This window comes from Manihot esculenta, chromosome 10, assembly GCF_001659605.2.
Source record: "Manihot esculenta cultivar AM560-2 chromosome 10, M.esculenta_v8, whole genome shotgun sequence".
Classification (NCBI taxonomy): domain Eukaryota; kingdom Viridiplantae; phylum Streptophyta; class Magnoliopsida; order Malpighiales; family Euphorbiaceae; genus Manihot; species Manihot esculenta.
In genome coordinates, this window is record NC_035170.2 from 8,410,783 (window position 1) to 8,436,693 (window position 25,911).

At 32.1% G+C, this 25,911-nt stretch overlaps 1 protein-coding gene across 6 annotated transcripts; it reads left to right on the top strand.

Annotated features, from left to right (window-relative positions):
- The first annotated feature begins 15,158 nt into the window (after positions 1–15,158).
- LOC110624061 (pentatricopeptide repeat-containing protein At2g26790, mitochondrial) lies at positions 15,159–25,905 on the top strand. Of its 6 annotated transcripts, XM_021769136.2 has the most exons (6): positions 15,159–17,969; positions 18,918–19,228; positions 19,320–19,499; positions 19,573–19,619; positions 24,055–24,297; positions 25,808–25,905. In XM_021769136.2, the coding sequence occupies exon 1, from the start codon at positions 15,304–15,306 to the stop codon at positions 17,746–17,748; it is 2,445 nt and encodes an 814-aa protein (XP_021624828.1). In that variant the 5' UTR covers positions 15,159–15,303; the 3' UTR covers positions 17,749–17,969; positions 18,918–19,228; positions 19,320–19,499; positions 19,573–19,619; positions 24,055–24,297; positions 25,808–25,905. The 6 variants fall into 6 exon arrangements, with proteins under 6 accessions (XP_021624828.1, XP_021624825.1, XP_021624829.1 ...); XM_021769133.2 differs by having other exon boundaries at positions 19,320–19,619; XM_021769137.2 differs by lacking the exon at positions 24,055–24,297.
- Positions 25,906–25,911: the final 6 nt, after the last annotated feature.

The window sequence follows — 25,911 nt, forward strand, 5'->3', positions numbered from 1 at the left end:
ACTATTCCACCATAAAGATAAATTACCAGCACAACCCACAGGATCAACAAAAAGAGCATGAGGGTACCCATATTGCCACTAGACCTTTTCCATAAAACTCCATTTATTCTTAGTCTCTATAAGAAAAAAATATAGCCAGGCGATATTTACATAGAAGCTCTTGAAGAGCTCGAATTGCTCGAGAATGCCCAATTCCTGATAATTATAAACCAAGATTATCATGGCATTTAAGATGGTTGCTAGCAAGCCACCGAAGCCTTAAAGACGAACTAACAACAAGATGATCCTAGAAGGAGAGACAAATGATGCCAAAGAAATCTTAATTTATGAGAATCAATATAAATCATTATGAGTCCATCGATAATCAAAAAATTGTTAACAAACAAGTTTGAACAAGATTTCTAAATTAAACTACCTATCTTAAGAAAAAAAATTGTCGTGATTTGTATCATGACTCAATCTCGAGTATGGCAATATATATATATTGAACAATCTATGTAGGTTATTATTTTAATACAGTTATATATTATATATGTAATTGTTAGAGAAGAGAGGCCAAGGAGTTCATTTGCCTTGACAATCTCCTTCGGCTGCGGTAGTTTCTTTAGGTCCTCTTTTGCAGATCTTATGTTTTTTGGTGAGACTATTTGTGGATCTGTTTTCTATTCCGTTTTCTTGTTTCAATCATTTTATTTGTTTATTTTGGTGTTTGGAAGTTTTGGTTGGTGGTGATGTCACCTGTGTTGTTCTTGTTGAGGGTGATGGGGTTGGCGAAAATCGACACCGAAGTATATCTGCTCCTAGATGATGGCTCCATAGCTATACCAAACTCAAAATGCTATAGGCCAGCCCCTTTCCAGCAATGATGACACTAAATCTATGGGAACGTTGCTTGCATATCATTAGTTGTTGATTTGTTGTTCAGAGTTGAATTTCTCTGTTCTATTATTGAGCTCCTATCATAATTACACAGTAGTGCTTGTTCAGTCGCGTTTTTTGCCATAGTTGTGTTGCGATTTACTCGACTGGTCGGTGCGGCATCCTCGATGCTGTGGGTTTCGGAACATGTTCTAGTCAGCAATTAAAAGTTGGGTCTTGGATTGATTTGTTTTTTCTTTTTTCTTTTTTTTTTTTTTTTTTTTTTTAACTTTAGAGTTGAACTTTCTTATGATTATACATACTGCATTTGGTATATATATACGGTATATATATATATATATATATATATATATATATATATATATAATTGTCAACATATAACTAATTGTAGTAAAAAAATTTAAAAATACAATTTTAAATAATCAATGTTATTAATAATTTATTTTTTTAATTAAATTAAATATACATTTTTTATTTTATTATCTTTTGCAGGTTTTTAAGGATTTAAACTATATAAACTTATGTATTTATCAGAATATATAATTTTATATGATATATTTTTTTCATTTTTATTATAAAACTCTAATTATAAGTGTTTCCCTTTTAAATATAGCTAAACACTATCCTTTAAAATTTTAAATTATTTTTAAAAATATTTTGAATTTTAAAATTTAATTGAATTTATTTTAATAATTGTGTATAAATATATAAATTATTAATTATATTAAAAATATTATTATATTAATTTAATAATATTTAATCCAGTTCGCCTTAATTAAATATTAAATATTTAATCCTTTACGTTTAATGGGTGGCTGTATTTCAAGATACTGCTCTCATTATTTTTTCTTATTTCTATAGTCCTCGTTTCTTCTTCTTTTAGTAATATTTGCTTTTTATTTTTTTATTTAAAAAAAAAAAAGCAAATCGAAATATTTGTATTTAGCTCTAAATACAAAATGGCACTGTGTGATATTGTATTTCATTAATATAAAAAATGACCACTTTTATGATTTTATCCAATCAATTAATATCAATTTATTCTCATTTAATTCAAATTAAAATATAATTATAAAGATAAATTTTTATTATCTATTTAATTTAATTTTAATTAAATTAAATCACATATACTATATTTAATTTAATTTGATATTGATATATTGTAACGATTCGAAGACCGGATCGCTATCGGCGCTACGATTCAAATCGACTTAAGGTCGCCGGAACCCGTAGCAAGTCTACTATGCATTCTGTTAATCTGGTACATCTCATACATGATCAACAAGTTTCCATAAAAATGTGAAACTTTAGATCTACCCTTCTAGATAGATCCGACATCTTTGAATTCTGAATTCCAATGGAAATTCCGCCGGAAAGTAGGAATTCCGATACGGAGATCTAATCGGGTATTACATATATATTTATATATGTAGGATATAATTCATCCCAATTTAATTTAATATTAATTAAATTGATTTGATTTAATTTGAATTATAATAAATTGAGTCACATGCAGTAAATTATACATAGTGAATCAATTTGATTCTATCATAATTAAATTAACTTATATATAGCATATACAAATGAATATCAATTTAATTTAATTTTAATTAAAAATCATATATAATAGATTCAATTTAATCTTAAAATATATTAAATTTGATTACATATTAACATAATTGATTTCAATTTTATTAATATTAATTAAATTAAATCACATAAAAATTATTTTTTTAATTTATATTAAATTGAATTACATGGATACAATTTATCTCAATTTAATTTAATTTTAATTAATTTAATTCAATTAAATTGGAGCTAAAATAAATTGGTTCACATTTAGTGCATCACACACAATGAATTCAATTTGATTTTATCTTAATTAAATTGATTCACATGTAGTAGATTTAATCTCATCTTAATATATAATAAGTTGATGGACAAAATTTTATTTATCTTAATTAATCTAAAATATAATTTACTTTGTACATTTTATTTTTCTTAACTAAATTAATCACATTACTTAGACATTATTTAAACAATAAAAAATAGATATATTAACTTTTTTTAATTTTTTTGAGCTTGATTAACTTTTTTAATTATTTTTAATATGGTAATATTTACGATAATTTATATTTATATTCAAAATTTTAGATTTTAAGTGGTAAAATCAAATTTTCTTAATTTGTCACCGTTATAGTTAAGAGGAGAAAATTGAATCTAGAAAAATTAATAATAAATTATAATAGAGTCCCAAAATTTTATATTATTAATAAAATATATAATCTTTTAATTTAAATTTTATATTGAAATTAAATTTATAAAACGGAAATATTAAGTTTATTGATACAATAAGTTAATATTATATGATTAGAAAATAGTAAGAGATTGTTTAAATTCTCCTTTAAAAAAAATAAATAATTAACGATGGATTATCTTAAAAATAAGATAAAATCAAATAGGATTATAATGCTTTATTTATATATTAAATATAATATAAAAATAAATAATATTTTAAAATAGCTAAAAAAAGAAAAATAAAAAAAAATATTGGGATGGAGAGAATAGTAGCACGAAGAAAAAAAAAAAAGGAAAAGAAAAACTATAGAAGAGTAAAATACAACGTGAAAATTAAAACTCTAAGCAGTGGAAAGAGTTTGTGAGCTTTATTTTAGACAGGGCTAGCAAAGAAGAGAGAGAGAAAGGGAAAGAGAGAGCAAAGAAAGGGGGGAGGGGTAGAAGTGCAAGCGACAAGTACAAGTGTTTGAGCTTGTTGGCTCTGATGCTTTTCTGGGAGGGAGGTTTTGCTACACCTGCAATTGGGGGTGCTCCAATTATCTTCTGAAGAGGACTTTGGTTTAAATGTTATTAATATTTTGAAACTGCACCGTTACATTTGCCAATCAAAGCTCTCACACGATGTTGTTAGAGTGAATTTCCCCACCATTGTTGCCGTTTGACACTGTTTGAAACATTGAATGCCTTCTGTTTTTGCTTGTTGATACGTTGGTTGTCTTTTTGTGATTTTATTTCTTCTTTTTTCATTAATGTTATTTGCCCCTTCTTTACTTATTTTGTTGTCTAGCTTTGGCAATCGGGAATTGAAGTGGTGCATCAATGGGATAATATCGATGCCGGTAAGGTGGAGTCGACGTACACATGCTGCTAGTATTTGTTCGTATTTGGATGATTCAATTTTTGATTTGATTTGATTTGATTTATTTGACCTTTGATTTATGTTTGATTGAGTGTTTGCATTTATTTTTATTTTTCTGTAGATTGAGCCTTTAACATAATTTATATCACCCAGTCTATCGACCTTAACAAAATATAATATATTAAGGGTTAGTAAAAAAAAAAAAAAGAAAAAGAGTTTGTAAAAGTATTTTATATAAAAAAAATATTTTATAAATAATAATTTATATTAAAATTTTATATTATTTAATTATAATATTAAAAATTAAAATATTTTATTTTATTTATAAAAGCCAATAATGTTAATGGAATTTTTTAATTTTAAAACTTTTTCATTTGAAATAATAAAGTAATTTTTCTAAAACTGTAATTTTTTTTTATTATAAAAATTTTTTGTTGATTAAATTTTTAAATATTTTTAAGTAATTAAGAGATTAATATTTGAATATGAATTATTAATTTTACTTATTGGATTAAACTAAATTAGGTAATTTTTTTAATGTCTAGAAAATGTTAAAAATATTTGTTTGAGTGGCTCCCGTGGAGCCTTAATATATATTGTGGAAGAAAAAATTGACGTACATAATCTTGTATTAAAAATAATATTTGTAATTTACGTTGTCATTATTAAATTATTATACAGAGTTACAATTATATCAAAATTTTCCTATTTTAAATTTAAATCTATAAAATTAAAAATTTATAATTCTTAATGTAATCGGAAAATTGAGCTATTTTGCGATTTATCAATCTTATAAAAAAAGAACATAGGGTGGTTGGTGCCTACGACAGACATTCTGACGTTCAAGTCAATAAACTAGAAAGAAGGAAAAAAGTAATGTAATGCTCTAAATTTAAGAGTAGTTGTGAAAGAAATTGCGTATTTTTGTTTCGTAAACATTACTTTTTATATTGTAAAAAAATGGAGTTAATTATAGTATTTTCTGAAAATTCAGCAATGATGTGGCTGGCTTATTAACAAGGAATCTTACCGGCTAATTAGTCGAGGATCCTGTGATTACAAGCGTAAAGGGGATCTGCTGGATCGTAGCCATTAACAGTAACTTCCTAAGAAGCCTCACCCTATAGTTGAGAGTGCGAGTCTTGACGAACTGAGCTGAACTGTGGCTGGCCTGAAGCGTCCGAGTCTTCTTTTTCCTTGGTGGGACCGAGCATCATATGATCAGAATCTTACCACATGGTCCTATATTTGAGTGCCAACACATGACCCTTTAGGCGATTACTGTGAAATATCAGAAGTCCTCCTGCTGGTTTTCGATTCTTTAGATTCGAAAATGATATTTGTCTTCATAATCTAGGGCGTATGGCTTGTTTGGATTGGCCTTTTATACTCGCATCGCTTTGCCTGCTCCTGTCCATAAATGATAATTGCCTTGTGGCTATGAAATAAATTAAAAATAACAAACTAAAATTAACACCAGGTCACGATAATGACTTGAGAATTTTATTAACCAGAAGTGACACTCGATCGTTAGCCTTGTAGATACCCTCCTAATAGCCTGGTTGCGAAATATGTTGTGGTCTAGAGTGTAACTCATACCAACTGTCATAAGGGGAACCGTGCAACCTTAGTTCAGTTCATCGAACTAAGTTAGCTTCTATCCGGGCTGAGCGTGCACTGTCCATGCTTTCTTCTTACTTGTCCTACCGACCAGTCTGGTCTAATATCTTGTCCATCTTCTAGCAAAAATTGATTCGAGCGATATGGTAATGCCCTAGCTAGCTTTCAGGCATTCTCTAGTCCTTACTAGCTTCTGGTCATTTTTTCAGCGTTATTGGGTTTCCATGCATTTTCTAGCTTTGGCGAGCTTCTAGGCATTCTCTAGCCCTTGCAAGCTTCTTGCCCCAACAAGCCCAATTGAGTTTTCGTGCATTTTTCATCCTTATCAAGCTTTCAGGCATTCCCTAGCCCTTGCAAGCTTCTGGGCATTTTACAGCCCTGTCGGGCTTCCAAACATTTTTCATCACTGGCGAACTTCTGGGCATTCTCTAGCCCTTTTGAGCTTCTGGGCATTCTCTAGCCCTTTTGAGCTTCTAGGCATTTTTTAGCGTGTTGGGTTTCCATACATTTTCCTGTCCTGGCGAGCTTTCGGGCATTTTTTAGCCCTTGCGAGCTCCTTGCAAACTTAATTTGCTCTTTTCGAGCATTTTTAGTCATCATTGATGGAATTTCATTTACCAAGAGGTTGTCATTATCGTGTATCGCCCTCAATAGAACGATGGGAGTTGGAGCACGAATGGGTCCACCGGAGGAGGAGCTCGAGGTTGAAATTCCGCTAGAAAAAGAGGAAGAAGACGAAGAAGACCTATTCATCTTTGAAAAAGAATAGAGATAGAGTTACCTTCAGAAAATGAGAGAATAAAAAATCGAGTGGTCAAGTCTTTTGTAGGCAAAAGAAGGTAATTCAGAGTAAAAGTGGTGATCGTAGGAGAAAGGGAGATTTTATATTGTAGTTCCGACGACTGGTTTAAAAGCACCTTGAGAAGCAAGGCAATCAGCATTTATGTTCAGAACAAGTGAAAAATGTGGGTATGGAGAGCCAATTCGTGCATGCCATGTGTCCAAGACCATGAAAACAATTGTAATCTTCGAATATGAAGAGTCGAAGACCGATGGGAAACCTCAAATATGATGTAATATTTGCCCAAAGTATGTCATGAGCTGTCACCATATAGTAGAGCCATGTGGTAAGGCCCTAGTAAACTATGACACTCGGTCACAGAAGTCTCACCTATAAGAAAGAGATCGGGACATCATAATAGTCGATACTCGGAGCGACAGAAGACTCGCCCAGTCTAGCCTTTCGTGACAAGTTACTGTTAAAGGATAATATCTAGCAGATCCCCATTATACCTATAATTGCGAGATTCCTTATCCACTAGTTGGTACTAGTCGAATTTCCAGGAGATTCACTAACTAATTCCATCTTCTTACAGTATAAAAGCAAAACATACATAGAATTTAAGGTACGTATTCCTACACACTCTTTTTAAACTCAAGCAACTTTACTTACACTCATCTTCTTGATAAGTTTACTGACTTAAGTGTCTGAATGACTGTCCATAGGCGCCAACCACCTGACCTTTTTTTTTATTTCAGATTGACCAATAGTCCTCAGCTCATTTTCGGCCACATCAATTATTATAATCAATTATTTGATTAAAAATATATAAAATAATGTATATTTTTAAGATTACATTAAAATATTAAAATATTTCTAAAAGTAACATAATAAATGCAAATAGAAAATTGAATATTTTTAAATAAAAATTAAAAAAAAAACTAATTTCTATTTAAAAAAAAACTAAACTAATTCATGCATGGTTAAATCATTTATAAAAATAACAACATATGTTTTTTTAAATCTCCAACTATATACATAAAATTTTATATGCATACAATAAATTACGAGTATAAAACAATTAAAATTATAGATGTCAAAATATTTTATTATTCCAATATTTTAGGTAGATTGAAGGTGCAACTTTTATCTTTTCTTAAAGAAAGAATGATATCTAAAATATAAAGATAGAAGTGCAAATATCTCTCCTAAGTAGGGAAAGAAGTACTCATCAAATCAGTAGTTCAATCCGTTCCATCTTACATTATGTGGTTGTTCAAATTGTCTGCATCAATTATAGTAAAGTTTCACATATATCTAGTGGGGTAAGTCTATTGATAAAAGTAACATTCACTAGATTAGTTGGAGTAAATTACTAGAAGTAAGAGGGATGGGGATAATGGTTTCAAGGATCTGGATTTGTTTAATGCTTCTTTGTTAACAAAGCATGCCTGCAGAGTGATTAGTAATGCTGAAGCATTCTAGGTCCACATTCTAAAGGGGATTTACTTCTGTATATCTTCCTTTTTGGATGCTTAGGTGAAAAATCCTAGCTTATGGGGTTGGAAAAGTATCATCAAATGTAGGAGGGATTTGAAGTTAGGCTCAGGTAGAATATTACTGGCCCTTCATATCTCAATGTGTGGGAAGAGGGTTGGATCCCCACTAATCCAGATTTTAAGGTGTTTAGTAGTAGGCCTCCTGATAGCCCCATTATTTATATTGTTGACCTTATTGATAGAAGATCTAATCAATGGGATCTATCTCTTCTATATGCAAATTTCAGTCTGGAAGATTGTCTGGCAATTCAAAAAAATCCCTCTTAGCTCTTAACCATAAGGTGATACAAGAGTTTGGCATCATACATCCTCAAGGTTGCTATTAGTTAAGTCAATTTATTATATTCTCAAACCAATTTCATGAAGAGAGCATAATGCAAACTCCCCCTCTTCCTCCTTATTAGCCCCATTAGGATTTTGGATGTCTACATAGAATCTAACAGTCACCTCTAAGGTTCGTAACTTTTTATGGAGGGCTACAAAAAACTCCTTATCTACCAGAGCAAATCTTTTCTTAAGAAAGTATGCGCCCTCTCCTTCATATCCTTTGTGTAATCATGAGAAAGAAACGGTAGAGCATTTGCTTTTTCTTTTTCTGCCCTTATGCCCAAGCAGCATGGTTGTCCTTATCTGTGGGTTTTATTCCTAACAGTTTTGGTTTTGATTCATTTGCATTGTGGTGGTGGCGAGTGTTGAATTAATTGTCCTATCTGAATCCCAAGCTTCCAAAAGCTATTAGTTTTCTATGCTGGCAGATTTGGAAGACTCGCAACTGAGCAATTTCTCAAGTTAATCCAGACTTTATGACTACAAATAGGAAGGCTTAGAATGATCTTAATGAGGTGCAAGCTCTTACTCTTCCACAACAACATTCTCTGCCTATTCTATCTCAGGATGTGGGTCCTTTCACAGCAGTTTTTTTATAAGATTAATGTGGATGAGTCTTTTGATTTTCAGTCTTCTTGTTTTAAAGCAGCCTTCCTAATTAGAAACTCTTCTAATTCTCTTCTCGATGGTAATTGTTGTGAAGGGGTTGCTTCTTCTTCTCTTACTGCTGAAGGCTTTGCTTTATATCAAGACATCCTTTTTCCTATCAGTAGAAATTTCCTTCCTGTCATGGTAGAATCTGACTCCTTCCAATTGATTGCTGTTGTGGGTGGTTCGTTGATTGCTATTCTTTAGGAAATCCAAGCTATTAGCCTTGATATTTATTGAAATGAACTGCCTAATTAGGAGTAAATTACGTAATCATAAGGATTTGCACAATTAACATATTTGTTATATATTGTTTCCTGTACATACTTATATTGTTTCCTTAGAATATGATTACTTCCTTTTTCTCTCCTGATTTTATATTATAAATATATCTATATATAACCTCCTTTCCGGAGAAGAATACAATACAACTGATTCATTCACAGATTCCATCGTTCAACATGGTACCAAAGCAATTCTGATCTTGAAAGAATTGCTTCCCGAATTTCATATCTTGAAATCACCACCATAGCTTACCATCTACAACATCGTATTTTGTATTATTGCTTCCCGAATTTTATATCTTGAAACTACCACCATAACTTACCATCTGCAACATCGTATTTTGTATTCTCCAACACCATTATTGTTCAGCCACAACAGAGGTCCAATAAAATATGGAGGACAAATCACAACTTATAACTAACGTTACCCATCCAGGTATTATTAGTAAGGGAAATGTACTCTCTGCAACTTCTAAGAATAGTACTTGGATTATTGATACATGTGCATTTGATCATATGACTAGAGATTCAGGGCAGTTACAACCCATTCGTGCTTCTTCACAATCTGTTATATCTACAGCTAATGGTAGTACTTCTCCAATTACTGGAAAAGGATCAGTTATCTTGTCTAGTACCCTTACTCTAGATACTGTCTTGATTGTTCCATCTCTTGAATATAACCTTTTATCGGTTAGCCAAATAACCTATTCTCTTATGTGTACTATAACTTTTTGGCCCTCATTCTGTGTCTTTCAGGATATTGTGACCCGGAAGATTCTTGGTTATGGTGTTAAAAGGGGCAAACTCTATTACTTGGATTTGACAAAGAATGGGAGACAGAAAAATAACCTTGCATGTTAAATGAGTAGTAGAGACAAAGCTCAAGCAACTGTTTGGTTATGGCATCGACGATTGGGACATATTTCGTTTGGATATCTTAAGAAATTGCAACCACATCTTTTTTCAAATTTGAATACTTCAGACTTTCATTGTGATATTTGCGAACTGGCCAAAAGTCACCGTATTTCTTATTTACCATACTTAAATAAATGTTCTGAACCATTTATGATTATACATTCTGATGTTTGGAGCCCTGCAAAGATTCCTTCTATTTCTAAAGCACGATATTATTCATTGATGAGTGCACACGAATAACTTGGGTGTCTCTACTTCACAAAAAAAGTGATGTTCCTACAGCATTTCAGGAATTCTACAATATGGTGGGCACTCAATATCAAAGGCAGATTCTTGTTTGGCAAACTGATAATGCATTAGAGTTCTTGGATACAAACTGTGGGAAGTTCCTAAGCGAAAGAGGGATTCGACATCATACTTCTAACACCTATACTCCACAACAAAATGGCTTGGCAGAAAGGAAAAATAGGCAAATTATGGAAGTTGTTTGTACTTCTCTCTTTGGCATGAATATGCCTCGGTGCTACTGGGGAGAAGCAGTGAAGTCTGCTATTTATCTAATTAATCGGGTCCCCTCTCGCGTACTTGATTTCTGAACTCTTTAACAAAAGATGCAAGCTTTCTTCTCACTGCCACATGTCACAAATCTTGAACCAAGGGTTTTTGGTTGCACAGTATATGTCCATATTCCAAAAATTTTGCGGAATAAACTGATTCTTGTACTAAACGATGTGTATTTGTTGGCTACTCCGATTTCCAAAAGGGATACCGATGCTATGATCCACACACAAAAAGATTACATATGACCTTGAATGTTTCCTTTTGTGAATCAGAACCATACTATTCAAGGGGAGTCACACCTTCTTCTCTTTAGGGGGAGAGCTTTAGTGAAGAGAATGTGCCACAAGAAAATATGATAGATTTCTTAGAACTAGAGAAAGTAAGTGAAAATTTTCAGCATAACAGTCAACAAAGTCTCCCTGAAAGATGTGATGAAGATTTATTAGTTCGAGAAAGTTTTCAGTATAACAGTCAGAAAGGTCTCTCTGAAAGATGTGATAAAGATTTATTAGTTCCTTCTGGAAAATTACAAATACCAACGTTTGCTGAAGAAACACTAACATCTGAAGAGTTACCCGAGTTGCCAATGATAACACCATCGACCAAATAATCAACTCAGAATGTCCTGGACTCCAACATTTCTACTCAGGTAAACCCGAGTCCTTTACTTGAGTAACTCTTGTGACAATTTTGCTCCTAGATATCCACAAAGATCAAATAAGGGTGTACCAAGGAAACAGTATGAACCTGACCTTAGAGCCAATGTCAAGTATCCAATTAGTAATTATCTTTCTACTCAAAGATTGTCTAAGTCGTATGCACTTACTATTAATCAATTATCCAAAGTATCTATTCCTAGTAGTGTGCAGGATGCTTTAGCAGATCCAAAATGGGCAAAGGCTGCAATTGAGATTGCACAGAATCCCGTACAACACGATCGCACCAAACATGTTGAAGTTGATCGGCATTTCATCAAGGAAAAGCTAGACTAAAAGATTATATAGTTCCCATTTGTCAAGTCAAAAGACCAATTAGCTGATAAACTCACAAAAGCAGTGTCTGGGAGGATATTCCATGATATGATTGACAAGTTGGGCATGATAGATATCCATGCTCCAACTTGAGGGAGAATGTTGGAATGAACTACCTAATTAGGAGTAAATTACGTAATTAGGGATTTGCACAATTAACAAGTTTGATATATATTGTTTCTTGTACAGGCTTATTTTGTTTTCTTAGAATAGGATTGTTTCCTTTTTCTCTTCTGATTTTATATTGTAAATATATCTATATATAACCTTCTTTCCGGAGAAGAGTACAATACAACTGAATCATTCACATATTTCATTGTTCAACAATATTAAATCCTTGTTAGCTCTATTTCCTTTAATATATGTGTCTTACGTTAATAGATCGGCCAATTCTTGTGCTTATTGGCCTATTAAGCATGTCAGGTTACAGTCTTTAAGTGTGGGTGGCTTTCTAATCCCCCAAGTCAATATGTTGGCTTTGTTGTACAAGGACAATTCTTTTATGGACTAATAAGATCTTATGTTTGTTAAAAAGGAAATTAAAATATATTAATAATAATGTGGTAATATGATAATTAAGAATTAAATTGAATTAGTTATTGAGAATTGATATATTATAAAAATATCATAACATATATGAATAATTAAGTAAATCAAATTAAGGACATATTTAACGAGAATTAATAACATGTCCCGGATATTAAAAGGGCTATTTTTTTAAAAGAAAAAAAAAACTAGTGTTATTATATTATATTAATAGATCATTACAAATAAAAAATAAAGGGTAAATTATATCTATCCTCTGAATTTTAATATAATTAACGGATCGATTCTTATATTTTTAAAATTGAACACTTAAATTCCTCTATGATCAGTCCATCAAAATTAGAGATTTCTCCATTTATTTTTGCCGTTAAAAAGTGTAAAAATATTTTTATTACCCTTTTTAAATAAATAAACTACATTTGAGCCTTTGAATTTTAGCATAATTAATAGATCGGTTTCTATATTTTAAAAATCATACACTTAAATCCCTATATGATCAGTCCGTTCTTATCTATTATAATTTAAATATTTTAATCCTTTATTTTTTATTTGAAAGAACACTCAAGTCCCCATTAGCTTTTATTTATAATATCTCATTTAACTAATTTTTAACACTTTTTGTTCTTCAATTTTCATTCATTAAAATACTTAATACTTATAATTTCAAAACTTTCAGAAAATAATTATAATTTCAGCTATTTTTAAGTGATAATAAATAACTTTTAAGTAGGTTGTAAATTTTTATAAAGAGTATTTTAGAAAGAAATTATACTTTCAAAAGAAATTTAACCATCCACTAGTTTTGAACTAATGTATATAATGGATAGAAAAGTTATAATAGAGGGATTTAAAGATTTAGTTTTAAAAATATAAGGACTGATCCATCAATTATACTAAAAATTTAGGGATCAAAGTGTAGTTTATACAATATAATATTCTCACCTATATTGAAAAGGGTCTAAGTGTTATGATGGTATTTTATGTACTTAAAATATTTATTCTCCTTTCACCAGTTGACTAACGGAATAATAGATAGAAAGACCTCAAATTTGGACAAATTGATTATACAGGGATTTAAGTGTTCGATTTTAAAAATAAAGGGACTGATATATTAATTACGTTAAAACTAAAAGACTAAAGTGTAATTTACCCAAAAATAAACTATGAATATATATATATAATTGTAACTTTCTACTAGTGGAAAGAAAGATCTGTACATTATTACACTCGATTTTTCATCAAGACTCATCATCTCCTGAATAGATTGAGTCTTCACACAAGGTTACTATTAGCAGACATTATCCAACAGATCCCCTTACGCCTGTAATCGCGAAATCCCCGACCGATTGGCCGGCGAGATTTCTTATCAATTACCTAACCACAATATTACCCGATCTTCAGAAAATAATATAATTAACTCAATTTTCTTACAGTATAAAAACTAATGATCACAAAAATAAAAGTACACAATTTTTACACAATTCTTATACAACTATTCATGAGTTTTAAGCAATTTTTTACCTTCGGCCTTTCTCTCCAATTTATTGACTTCAACACTAAAGTAGCTGCCATAAATGCTAACTATCTTGCATTCCTTTTTTTTTTTCTTTTCAGGATGACCAAGCATAATACAATTTTATTTCAGCCATATTGATAAATATAAATAACAACATGTAATTATATTTAAATTAAAAAAATAACGCTAACGGATGATCACACAACAAAATATCAATATAAAAATTTTAATATAGTTTAATTTAAATATTATTAACTAGTTTAATATTTTATAATCATAATATAAAGTTAAATAAATTAAAAATAAAGCCCATTAGATAATCAAGCCTTATATTTTTTTTAATTTATCATAATTATAATTAGTAGAATTAAATTATATATGAAATAGTTAAAAGTAAATTATAATATAATTTATAAAGTATTTTTATTAATAAATATATAGTTTTTTAATTTAAATTTTATATTAAAATTAAATATATTTTATATTTATTATATAATAATAAATATATTATATGTAACAAATATTTATTATAAATAAATTTTATATTACATAAAATACTATATATAAGTTTTAGATATTAAAATATTTTATTAAAGCTTATACTTAATATCATTGCAAATTATATGTATATTATTTATATATAAAAATTTTATTTTATATTAATAATATAAAATGAAATGGAATACTATATACATTAGTCTATAAAATTTTATTTTGATTTACATTTTAAATTTCTATAAATATATGATATATATAAAAGTAGAAATAAAGGTTAAAAAAAATGGACAAAAAATATTATTATAATAAAAATATTTATTTTGAGATTTATTTTATTAGTCAAACAAACTGTTATTTTTTTAAAATTTTATTTAATTCTTTATTGATGATTGAAATAAATTTAAAAATTTGACTTTATTATTTAAAATTTAAAGTTCTAAATTTAAATTACAATTAATCTATATGTTTGTATTTTTATTTAATAACCTAAAATTAATTATCTTTTAAATAAATTATCAATAAAAAACAAATATCAGAAGAAAAATTAATGTGACTGAAAATAGAAAACAATTGCTTTTTTATTTTTCTAGTTCCATGGAAAAGTAGGACGCAAAGTATTTGTTTTGAAAATAACCATATCAAATTAATATATTAAAATTTTTGAGAAATAAAAAATAGCAAAAATATATAGAGGAATTAGGGCTTTGTTGAAATAACGCACAATTGTTATGATTAGAATTAAATATATAAAAACTAGAAATGATTGAATAACAATTGAAAGGTTATTATATTTTAATTTTAAATTATTCGCAAATTAGTATTATTACCCAATCAGGGGTTTGAGGGTTTTAGCGGTTCAGCAACTGTGTAACCTTTGCGAAACCGATTACAAAGCTACCTCAATACACTCTGGTAACGTCTCCTTTATCTTCCTTTCCTTTTGAATAATTGCTGGATTCTTCTCAATGTCTCTTAGTTTCCATGTGGGTATCATCTGTTAAGTCACTTTCTTGTAGAAAATGTGTCAAACATGTTAGCTTCATAAGATTATATGCCGTTTCCGCGCTTGCTCACTTGAATTTCTCCCTGTCAAATCCCATTGAAGAAGAGAAAACCATAGATAGCCCTAAACAAAATCGTACAATGAATAATTTCTTAGAAATGGACAAGGTAAAGGTTGTTGAAACTTTGAACTATTTGAAGAAAGACCCTGGTCTTGCTTTCTCATTCTTTAACCAGCTGAAGGAAAATGGCTTTTGTCATGATCCTTGTACATATGCGGCTATTGTTAGAATCGTGTGCTACTGGGGCTGGGATAGGAAATTGGATTCCTTATTATTGGAGCTTATTAGGAAAGAGAGAAACTTGGATTTTGAAATTGTGGACTTGTTTGAAGCTCTGGATGAGGTGTCTGAGAGTGAGAGTTCCAATTTGCTCGTTAGGGTGTCTGACGCTTTGGTTAAGGTTTATGTTACTATTGGAATGTTTGATGAGGCTATTGATGTTCTTTTCCAAGATAAATGCCGTGGATTTGTTCCGCATATATTGTCATGTAATTTTCTCCTGAACCAGTTGATTGAGTTTGGGAAATTGGATATGTCTGTAACCATTTATCGGCAGCTGAGGGCCTTTGGCCTATGCCCTAATGATTACACCTATACCATTGCTATTAAGGCATTTTGTAGAAAAGGTTGTTTAGATGAAGCTGTTGATGTTTTTCGAGAAATGGAGGAATATGGTGTGACTCCAAATTCTTTTGCTTACACAACTTATATTGAAGGTCTCTGTTTGCATGGGAGGTCAGATTTGGGTTTTGAAGTGCTTAAAGCATGGATAGCTGCAAATCTTCCAATAGATGTGTTTGCTTATACAGTTGTTATCCGTGGCTTTTGTAATGAAATGAAACTGAAAGAGGCAGAGAGTATATTGCATGACATGGAAAAACAAGGATTTGCCCCAGATGTGTATACGTATGGTGCTTTAATTTCTAGATTTTGCATGGTTGGGAATTTATTTCAAGCTTTGTCTCTTCACAATGAAATGGTGTCAAAAGGTATCAAAACAAATTGTGTGATTGTGAGTTCAATTCTTCAAGGCTTGTCTCAGATAGGCATGGCTTCTGAAGTGGCAAATCAATTTAAAGAATTCAAGAAGATGGGGATTTTCCTTGATAAAGCTTGCTACAATGTGGTGATGGATGCTTTGTGCAAGCTGGGGAAGGTGGAAGAGGCTGTGGAGTTGCTTGTTGAGATGAAGGGTAAGCAGATGGTTCCCGATATCATCAACTACACAACTCTGGTTGGTGGTTACTGTCGTAAAGGTAAAGTTGTTGATGCATGGAATTTATTCAAAGAAATGAAAAAGAATGGACACAAGCCTGATATTGTTACTTATAATGTTCTTGCTGGTGGCTTATCGAGAAATGGCCTTGCACAGGAGGCCCTTATTCTTTTAAACGACATGAACACCCAAGGTGTTAAACCTAATACTGTCACTTATAATGTGATCATTGAAGGCTTATGTATAGCTGGGAAGGTGGATTATGCTGAATCTTTTTTTGGTAATTTGGGAGATAAGTGCTTGGAAAACTATAGTAGCATGGTCAAGGGTTATTGTGAAGCTAATCATACGAGGGAGGCCTTTGACCTGTTCATTAGGCTGTCTAAGCAGGGATTTCTTGTGAAGAAAGCATCCTACATAAAATTACTCGAAAACCTCTGCATGGAAGGTGATAATGAAAAAGTGCTGTTGTTGTTTGACATAATGTTGGCTATGAATGTCAATCTTGTCAAGGTCATTTATGCTAAAGTCATTGGAGCACTTTGCCAGGCAGGAGAAATGAAGAAGGCTCGACGTGTTTTTGATATTATGGTTAATAAAAGTCTAATTCTGGATCTGATTACTTACACAATGATGATAAATGGTTATTGCAGGGTCAATCGCATGAGGGAGGCTTTTCATCTTTTGGGTGATATGAAAAGCAAAGGGATTAAACCCGATGTTATTACTTACACAGTTTTGCTTGACAATTGTTCAAAATTAAATCTAAAAAGATTCCATCCCGGGCAAGATTCTGTGGAAAGTAAGGGGAATAAAATGGATCCTTCAGCTTTATGGAGTGAGATGAAGGATATGGATATAAAACCTGATGTTGTTTGTTACACTGTTCTAATTGACAAACATTGTAAAACAAACAATATCCAGGATGCTATAATCCTTTTTAATGAAATGATTAGTAGAGGATTAGAACCTGATATTGTGACGTACACAGCTCTTTTATCTGGACATTGTAATGTGGGAGACATAGAAAAGGCTGAAGTCCTTATTGATGACATGTTGTATAAGGAAATACAGCCAGATGGCCACACCATGTCAGTATTGCAACATGGTATTTTGAAGGCCAGGAAAGTGCATTTTCGGCAGTAACCATTCTGGAGATTCATAGTAAGCAGATCAACCATAAAATCTGTATCTAATCAGCATTCAGTTATTTCAAGGTACAAGGAAACAGGTCATGCTACTGAAGGTATAAAAAGGTACTTTTCATGCCTTGAAAATGGTGGAACAAGACATTTTTGGGTATCATTGTTTTGCTGCAGGCCTTAAGAAGATAGGCTTTTATTACCAGTGTGGCATATCCTTTGCAGGTAAAGAACTACTTTAGACTACATACTTTTGGAGTTTGTTTCAATATTCTTTTTCTTCTTTAAGGAATTTTTCCAATATAAGATTGACACTTCTGAAGAGTTTGTTTCAATATTCTTTTTCGTCTTTAAGGAAATTTTCTAATATGAGATTGACACTTCTGAATCATTCTTTTTATTTTTACTTTCACTTTTATTTTCTTTTTATTTTTATTTATAACTGTTTAAAGAGTTCTGTCAGTTATTTACTTCTAGGTTTGGTAGTGCTTGCTAATAATATAATCAACCCTGATTTCTCTATTCATAATTGCTAAAAAAGTCTTCTAGTCCAGGTGCTAAAATTATATTAATGCATTCAGAATTGAATTGAAATATTACAGTACAATACTCTGACCTGCTGGACTGATACTGGATGGAGAAATTGAATTATCTTTTTTTTTTCTTCTTCTTCTTTGGGAGTGTGGGCTAGATAATTGGTTTATATGTTTAATTCAAAGTTTGTGTTGACAATAAGAAACTGAATGGGATATATTGTAATTCTAGTCCTTAATTTCTGAATATTTGCTATTATGGTTAACATAGTATAATATGTACTTACTTGTTAATTTGGCATTTGATTTTCCTTTGTCAGTCTTTCCTTTTGGAACTTAGTGTTGGTCCATATACTGGTGCTACAACTAATTAATTGATTAATATGTGGAAATGAGCTGTTGTTGGGACCTGAGAATTATTTTTAACTTATGTATGTTTATAAGAGTATGATGTTACCTTTTATGCTCAAAGAAGATAAGGAGACGTATATTTTCCAGCTATTTCCCAATTCCTAAGATCATTTATGGTAAAGTCATAGGTGTCCTTTGGCAGGCAGGATAAATGAAGAACGCTCGATGTGTTTTTGATGTTATGGTTAATTTCAGTCTTCAGATCTCATTATTTAAATGGTTATTGCAGGGCGAATTGCATGACGGAGGCTTTTCATCTTTTGGATGATATGGAAAACAGAGGGATTAAACTGGATGTTATTACTTACACAGTTTTGCTTGACAACTGTTCAAAAGTAAATCTAAAAAGGACCCATCCCAGCCAGATTCCATTGGAAGTGAGGAAAATAAAATGGACCCTTCAGCTTTATGGATTGAGATGAAAGATGTGGATATGACCTGATGTTGTTTGTTGCACTGTTCTAATTGATGAACATTGTAAAATAAACATCCAGGATGCTAGTCTTTCTTATGAAATGATTACTGGAGGACTAGAACCCGGTACTGTGACGAATGCAGGTCTTTTATTTATACATTGTAATGTGGAGACGTACAAAAAGACTAAAGTCCTTATTGGTGAAATGTTGTATAGGGATATACAGCCAGATGGGCACACCATATCAGTATTGCGACATGATATTTTGAGGCTAGGAAAGTGCAATTAGGAAGTAACCATTCTGGAGACTCGTAGTAAGCAGAGCAACCATAAAATATCTGTCTAATCAGCATTCAGTTTTTTCAAGATACAAGGAAGCAGGTCATGCTACTGAAGGTATAAAAATGGGACTTTTCATGCCTTGGAAATGGTGGAACAAGACATTTTAGATATCATTATATTGCTGCAGGACTTAGGAAGAGAGGCTTTGTTACCAGCAGAGCACATCCTTTGCAGGTAAAGAACTGCTCTAGACTAAATACTTTTAGTTTGTTTCAATATTCTTTTTTTTTTGGTTAAGAAAATTTTTTGTATAAGATTCACATTTCTGAATCATTTTTTGTTTAAATCTTTATCTAGAACTGATTAAAGGTGTTGATTTATTTGCTGATCCTAGCTGATTCTAGGGATATGATTTAATTTGATTAGGATCCTTAATTATCTCTGTAATTATTATTTGATTATTTATTTCCTGTTTAAATATAATTTTTTATGTATAAATAATCATGTTGACCAATTGTAAAGATTAAGAGTGAAATACAAGAATACTTTAATTTTTCTCAAAAAGCTCCATGGTACCAAGAGTCTTTTCCTTATTTTAGGGTTCAAATTCAATTTTTTCTCTTTAGGGTTTCAAAACCCTAGATCTACTTTTTTTTGTACTAATCCATCTAGGAGCCTTTTCCTTCTCTCACCGCCGACCATTTTTCCGGCCTTCTCGTGCTGCTACCCGGTCTTTTAGTGAATCGATTGGGCTCTCTTATGTGTACAACCTTGGGTACCTCCTATAATTTCATTGTTCATAAATCTTTACCATGGCAGAAGGTAAAAGGGTCTCGATTCTTAACTCTGATTACTCATCCTTTGGTGCACATCTAACTTTGTAAAGTCAGATAATGCTTCATCTCTTAATAATATTCTATGGATTATCGATTCTGGTGCGAATAAACACATGACAGGCTCTTCTAAAGGTTTTCTCAATTATTTTCCTTCTCTAACCAAAGATAGTGTTAGAATTGCTGATGACTCTTTTACTCCCATATCCGGAACAGATTCTGTTATTTGCACATCCAACATTAAATTATCATCATCTGTCCTTCATGTTCCCCACTTTCCTGTCAACCTTTTATCTGTCAGTGCTATCACCAATGCCCTTAACTATACAATTGAATTCTTTCCTGATCATTGTGTTATTCAGGATCTTCGTACAGGAAAAAAGATTAGCAATGGTAGGCCGCATGATGGCTTATATATATTGGAGGGTGATCCAAGTTCTTCGATATCTCAAGCTTGTTTTGGAAAAAATAAGGATGTCAATCAGAAAATAATACAGTCGCACAGACGGTTAGGACATCCATCATTTTTTATCTTAGAAAAACTTTATCTAATTTGTTTACTAGAATCCAGTTTGATTCTCTATTTTGTGATAATTGTGAGTATACTAAACACACTAGAACATCCTATCCTTTGAGTCATAATAAAAGTCAAATTCCTTTTGCGACTATTTATTCTGATGTTTGGGAGCCTACTCAAACTGTCTCCTTGTCTGATAATCGATGATTTGTCACCTTTATTGATTGTTGCACTCGAATGACTTGGATCTATTTGATTAAAACTAAAAGTGATTTCTTTTCTTGTTTTCAATCCTTTCATAAGATGGTTTGTTCTCAATTTGATACAAAAGTGAAAATTTTGAGAACTGACAATGGAAGAGAATACATGGATAATAGCTTTTCTGCTTATTTGGAGAATAATGGGATAGTACACCAGATTAGTTGTCCTTATACTAGTGCTCAAAATGGCGTTGCTGAGAGGAAGAATAGGCATCTATTGGAGGTAGCTCGATCTCTTATGTTCACCATGAATCTACCCAAAGCATATTGGGGAGATGCAATCCTTGTATCTGCTTATCTTATCAATAGAATGCTTCTCAAGACCCTTAACTTTATGAGTCCTTTGGTGGTTCTACAAGAGAAGAATCCATACGTTTTCCAAAAGTATTTGGGTGTGTTTGCTTTGTCCATACTAGGACGGCAGGGAAATTGGATCCCAAGGCCTTTAAATGTGTGTTTGTCAGGTATTCTCCGACACAGAAGGAATACAAGTGTTATCACCCTCCCTCTAGGAAATACTTAGTCAGTATGGATGTTACCTTCCGAGAAACTGAACCCTACTTCAGTACCACCCACTCACCTCTTCAGGGGAGAATAATGAGCAAGAAGAGCTGATCCCGAATTTTGTGATTCTATATGATATGGTTCAACTAGAGAGTTTGAGTTCTAGTAGACAGGGAGAGATATCCAATCAAGGAGAGAGAATTGGTCGTTTGGACAAGCCAGATTTGATAAGGTATTCGAGGAGAGACAAGGCAGAAGAAGCCATTATGCAGTCTACTCAGAGTAAAAAATCTTCTTCTGGTGAGTTACCTAATCAAGAATCTTCTTCAGATGAGTTACTCACAACTCTTTCTTTTGGTGAGTTGCCCACAACTCTTGAATGTTTTAATGACTTAAGATAAACCTATTGCACAAAGAAAAGGGGTCAGATCTTATAATAAACACCTTATTTCTAATTTTGTTTCTTATAAATCCTTGTCTCCTTCCTATAGAGCCTTTGCCTTGTCTATTTCCTCTGTGTCTATTCCATAGGATTGGAAGAAAGCTCTTGCAGATTCTAAATGGAAGGAAGCAATGACTAAAGAAATGAAAGCATTGGCTAAAAATGAGACCTGGGAGTTTGTCACTCTCTCACCTGGGAAGAAACTCGTTGGCTGTAAATGGGTGTTCACAGTAAAACACAAAGCTGATGGCATAATTGAACGGTATAAGGCCAGATTGGTTGCTAAAGAATTCACCTAAATCTATGGAGTGGATTACCAAGAGATATTTGCTCCAGTTGCAAAAATGAACTCGATCAGATTTCTATTATCTTGCGCAGCCAACTTGGACTGGGATTTGCAACAGTTTGATGTGAAGAATGCTTTCCTCCATGGAGATTCAGAGGAAGAAGTGTTCATGGAAATTCCTCCTGGGTTCGCTAATGAGAAGACACAAGGAAAGGTGTGCAGATTAAAAAAGGCATTGTATGGGCTAAAACAATCTCCCAGAGCTTGGTTTGACAGGTTTAACAGAGCCATGATATCCTTTGGTTACCAACAAAGCAATACTGATTACATTCTGTTTATCAAACATCACAAGGGTAAGATCACCCTTCTTATTGTGTATGTTGATGATATAGTGGTGACAACCGATGACAAAGAGGAAATGTCTCAACTAAAGAGGTTGTTGGTTCAGGAATTTGAAATCAAAGATCTAAGAAAACTGCAATATTTTCTAGGTATCGAGATGGCTAGATCATAAAAAGAAATTTCATCTCCCAAAGAAAGTACATTTTGGATCTTTTAGAAGAAACTGGTATGATGGGATATAACCTAGCAGAATCTCCCATTAAAAGTAATCACAAGCTGAAAGCAAGAACTGGTAAGTCTGTGGATGTTGGAAGATATTAGAAATTGGTAGAAAAATTGATTTATCTCTCACACACTCGACCGGATCTAGCCTATGTTGTTAGCTTAGTCAGCCAATTCATGCATGACCCTCGCGAGACTCATATGCAGGCTGTACTTCGCATCTTAAGATACCTAAAGTCTGTGCCAAGGAAAGGGCTTCTTTACTCCAAACATGGTCACCTCCGAGTTGAAGCTTTTACAAATGCAGATTGGGCAGGATCTCTTGATGACAGGAGATCCACCTCTGGCTACTGCACAGTTGTGGGAGGGAACTTTGTCATCTGGAGGAGCAAAAAATAAAGTGTCGTTGCTCGGTTAAGTGCTGAAACATAATATAGAGCAATGGCCCAAGGTGTGTGTGAACTCTTATAGTTACAGAAGTTATTGGAGGAGTTGAGGTTGCTCGAGAGAGACAAGATAACTTTGTATTGTGACAATAAAGTTGCTATAAGTATAACACAAAATCCAGTCCAACATGACCGGACCAAACACATTGAAATTAATCGGCACTTCATTAAACAAAAATTAACAGACGGTGTCTTGAGCCTAGTTCATGTGACTTCTACTGGGCAACTTGTGGATGTGTTTACTAAAGGGCTCAACAACAAGATCTACCTTAATTTGATTTGCAAGTTGGGCATGTGCGACATTTTTGCACCAACTTGAGGGGGAGTGTTGACTTATTTGCTAATCCAAGCTGATTATAGGGATATGATTTGATTTGATTTGATTAGGATCCTTAATTATTTCTGTAATTATTATTTGATTATTTGCTTCCTGCTTAGATATAATTTTTTGTGTATAAATAGTCATGTAGACCAATTGTAAAGATTAAGAGTAAAATACAAGAATACTCTAAATTTTTCCAAAAATCTTCAAAAGGTTTCCTTTTTCAATTAATTACTTCTGGGTTTGGTAGTGCTTGCTAATATAATCAATCCTGATGCCCCTATTCATAATTGGTAAAATAATCTTCTAGTCCAGGTGCTAAATTGATATTAAGTCATTCAGAATTAAAATGAAATATTACAGTACAACACTCTGACCTGCTGGACTGATGCTGGATGAAGGAATCAAATTATCTTCTTTCTTTTCTTTTTTTCCTTTTTTTTTTTTTCCAGGTATGTCTTCTAGGTAATTGGTTCAAAATTGAAATGTTTGCAGAAATTTTATCCAAATCTGAAATCAACTATTAGAGGAAGTGTGGCTATGCTTTGGTGGACAGACAGGTAGGTCCCATGTTATTTTCAATGGACAACAATACTTCTGATCCATTTGAGGGAAGAAAGCTGTCTAATGGATGGAGAAGCAAAAAGGGAAGGAGAAAATTAGAAGAAAGGAAAGAAAAAGGAGGGAGCCTAAAAATGTCTAAATAGAAGATAAATGCGTCTGAGCAAAGAAAAAAGGGTGGGTGGCTTATATATACACTTTGTCATAGAAAGTCAACTATAATATTTATGTAGATATTATATTATATCATATCGTAGATACTGTTTTTTTTTTTTCTTAATTAGTTAGCATAATTATGAGTATCTGTATTTAATTAGCTTAATTGAAGGCACGGTTATATATAAATATGTACGCTTTTCACTATTAGAATATATTGAATATTTTCACCACATGGTATTAGAGCTTTCCATTCTTTAGGGCTAGGTACTATTCACATATACTGTTCACGTAGTTGGGATTTGGTGCCTCTTTTGTGGATTATTTCTCTGATTGGATTGCTGGGTCTTTTGAATCTTGGAGTTAGGGAGTTTTTCTTTTGCATTCAGTGAGAATCTTGTTTTGTTACTTGAAACTATTTGTGCGCGCGTATATATATATATATATAAAGTTTAAGAATTTATTATGGCTGAAGACAAGGGTGAAAATCTTGTTTGAGCAACCATCATGTTTTGTTGCTTTGCAGGAGTTGGGAAAGGTTTGTAAACTTTAAAAATCTCAATATGATTTGAAATAGAGTCTTTGAGCTTAGTTTGACAGATTTAGCTAGATAGTACAAAAGTTTGGCTTACAAAGGAGCAAATGTGATCATTCGGTACTTTATAACAATTCTGAGACTGACTTAATCTTCTCAGTAGTATATCGAGCAATGACCCTAGCTATTTTACTTATTTGGATAAAACAGCTTCTCTAAGAAAGGTACTTGAGAGTCAAGCAAATGAAGCTAATATGTGATAGTCAAATTGCCATTCATATCACCTCAAATATAGTTTTTCAAGAAAGAATAAGATATACAACGATAGATTGTCATGTTATTAGATAGAATCTTGAATCAAGATGCATTAATACCAATTTCATCAATTCAAATTACCAATTTGCAAATATTCTCAGCAAGTCCCTTGGAGGTGCTCGAATTGAATACATTTATAACAAGCTTGGAGCATGTAACATGCATGTGATACATTAAGATGTGATGTTGATTAGCCTTGATTCACTGCTGTAAATAGGTTGTAGTTATGCATTAAAATATGATATAGTATGCAGTAGGATCTTCCTTTTTGTATTTGCTATATTGTTGTGTGCCCCAACCAAGCTTAAGGGAATAATCAAGTCTTTTCCTTTGCATATATTCTCTCTTTCTATATTCTAGCACATGAATTAGGGTTTCCTAATCCTAATATGGTTAATGTTGTAAGCTCTATAAATATGGCTAGTATTCTATTATTCAGTAGCTTCTAGACTTTGATACAATAATGTTACAACTCAAGAAGAATTTAGGGAGATGAGAAGAGAATAAATGTTTTTCCCTCCCATTTATCTCTTTATAATTCCTTTCTTCTTTATATAACATGTGACATAATTTGATAATATCACAATTAGAAATTAGTTCTATTTTCCTTTAAGGATTTGTCCCTTTTTTGCTTTCCTGGTTCTACATCAACCCAGCTACTGAAAATTAAAATTTCAATAGGGGCAAAAGTCACTGACTGATCTTCAAGAACTTGGACGGCAGATTATGCTGCCCTGGAATGCTTCACCAAGAGTAGACAAAGCAAGGTTGTCATACAGGTAATA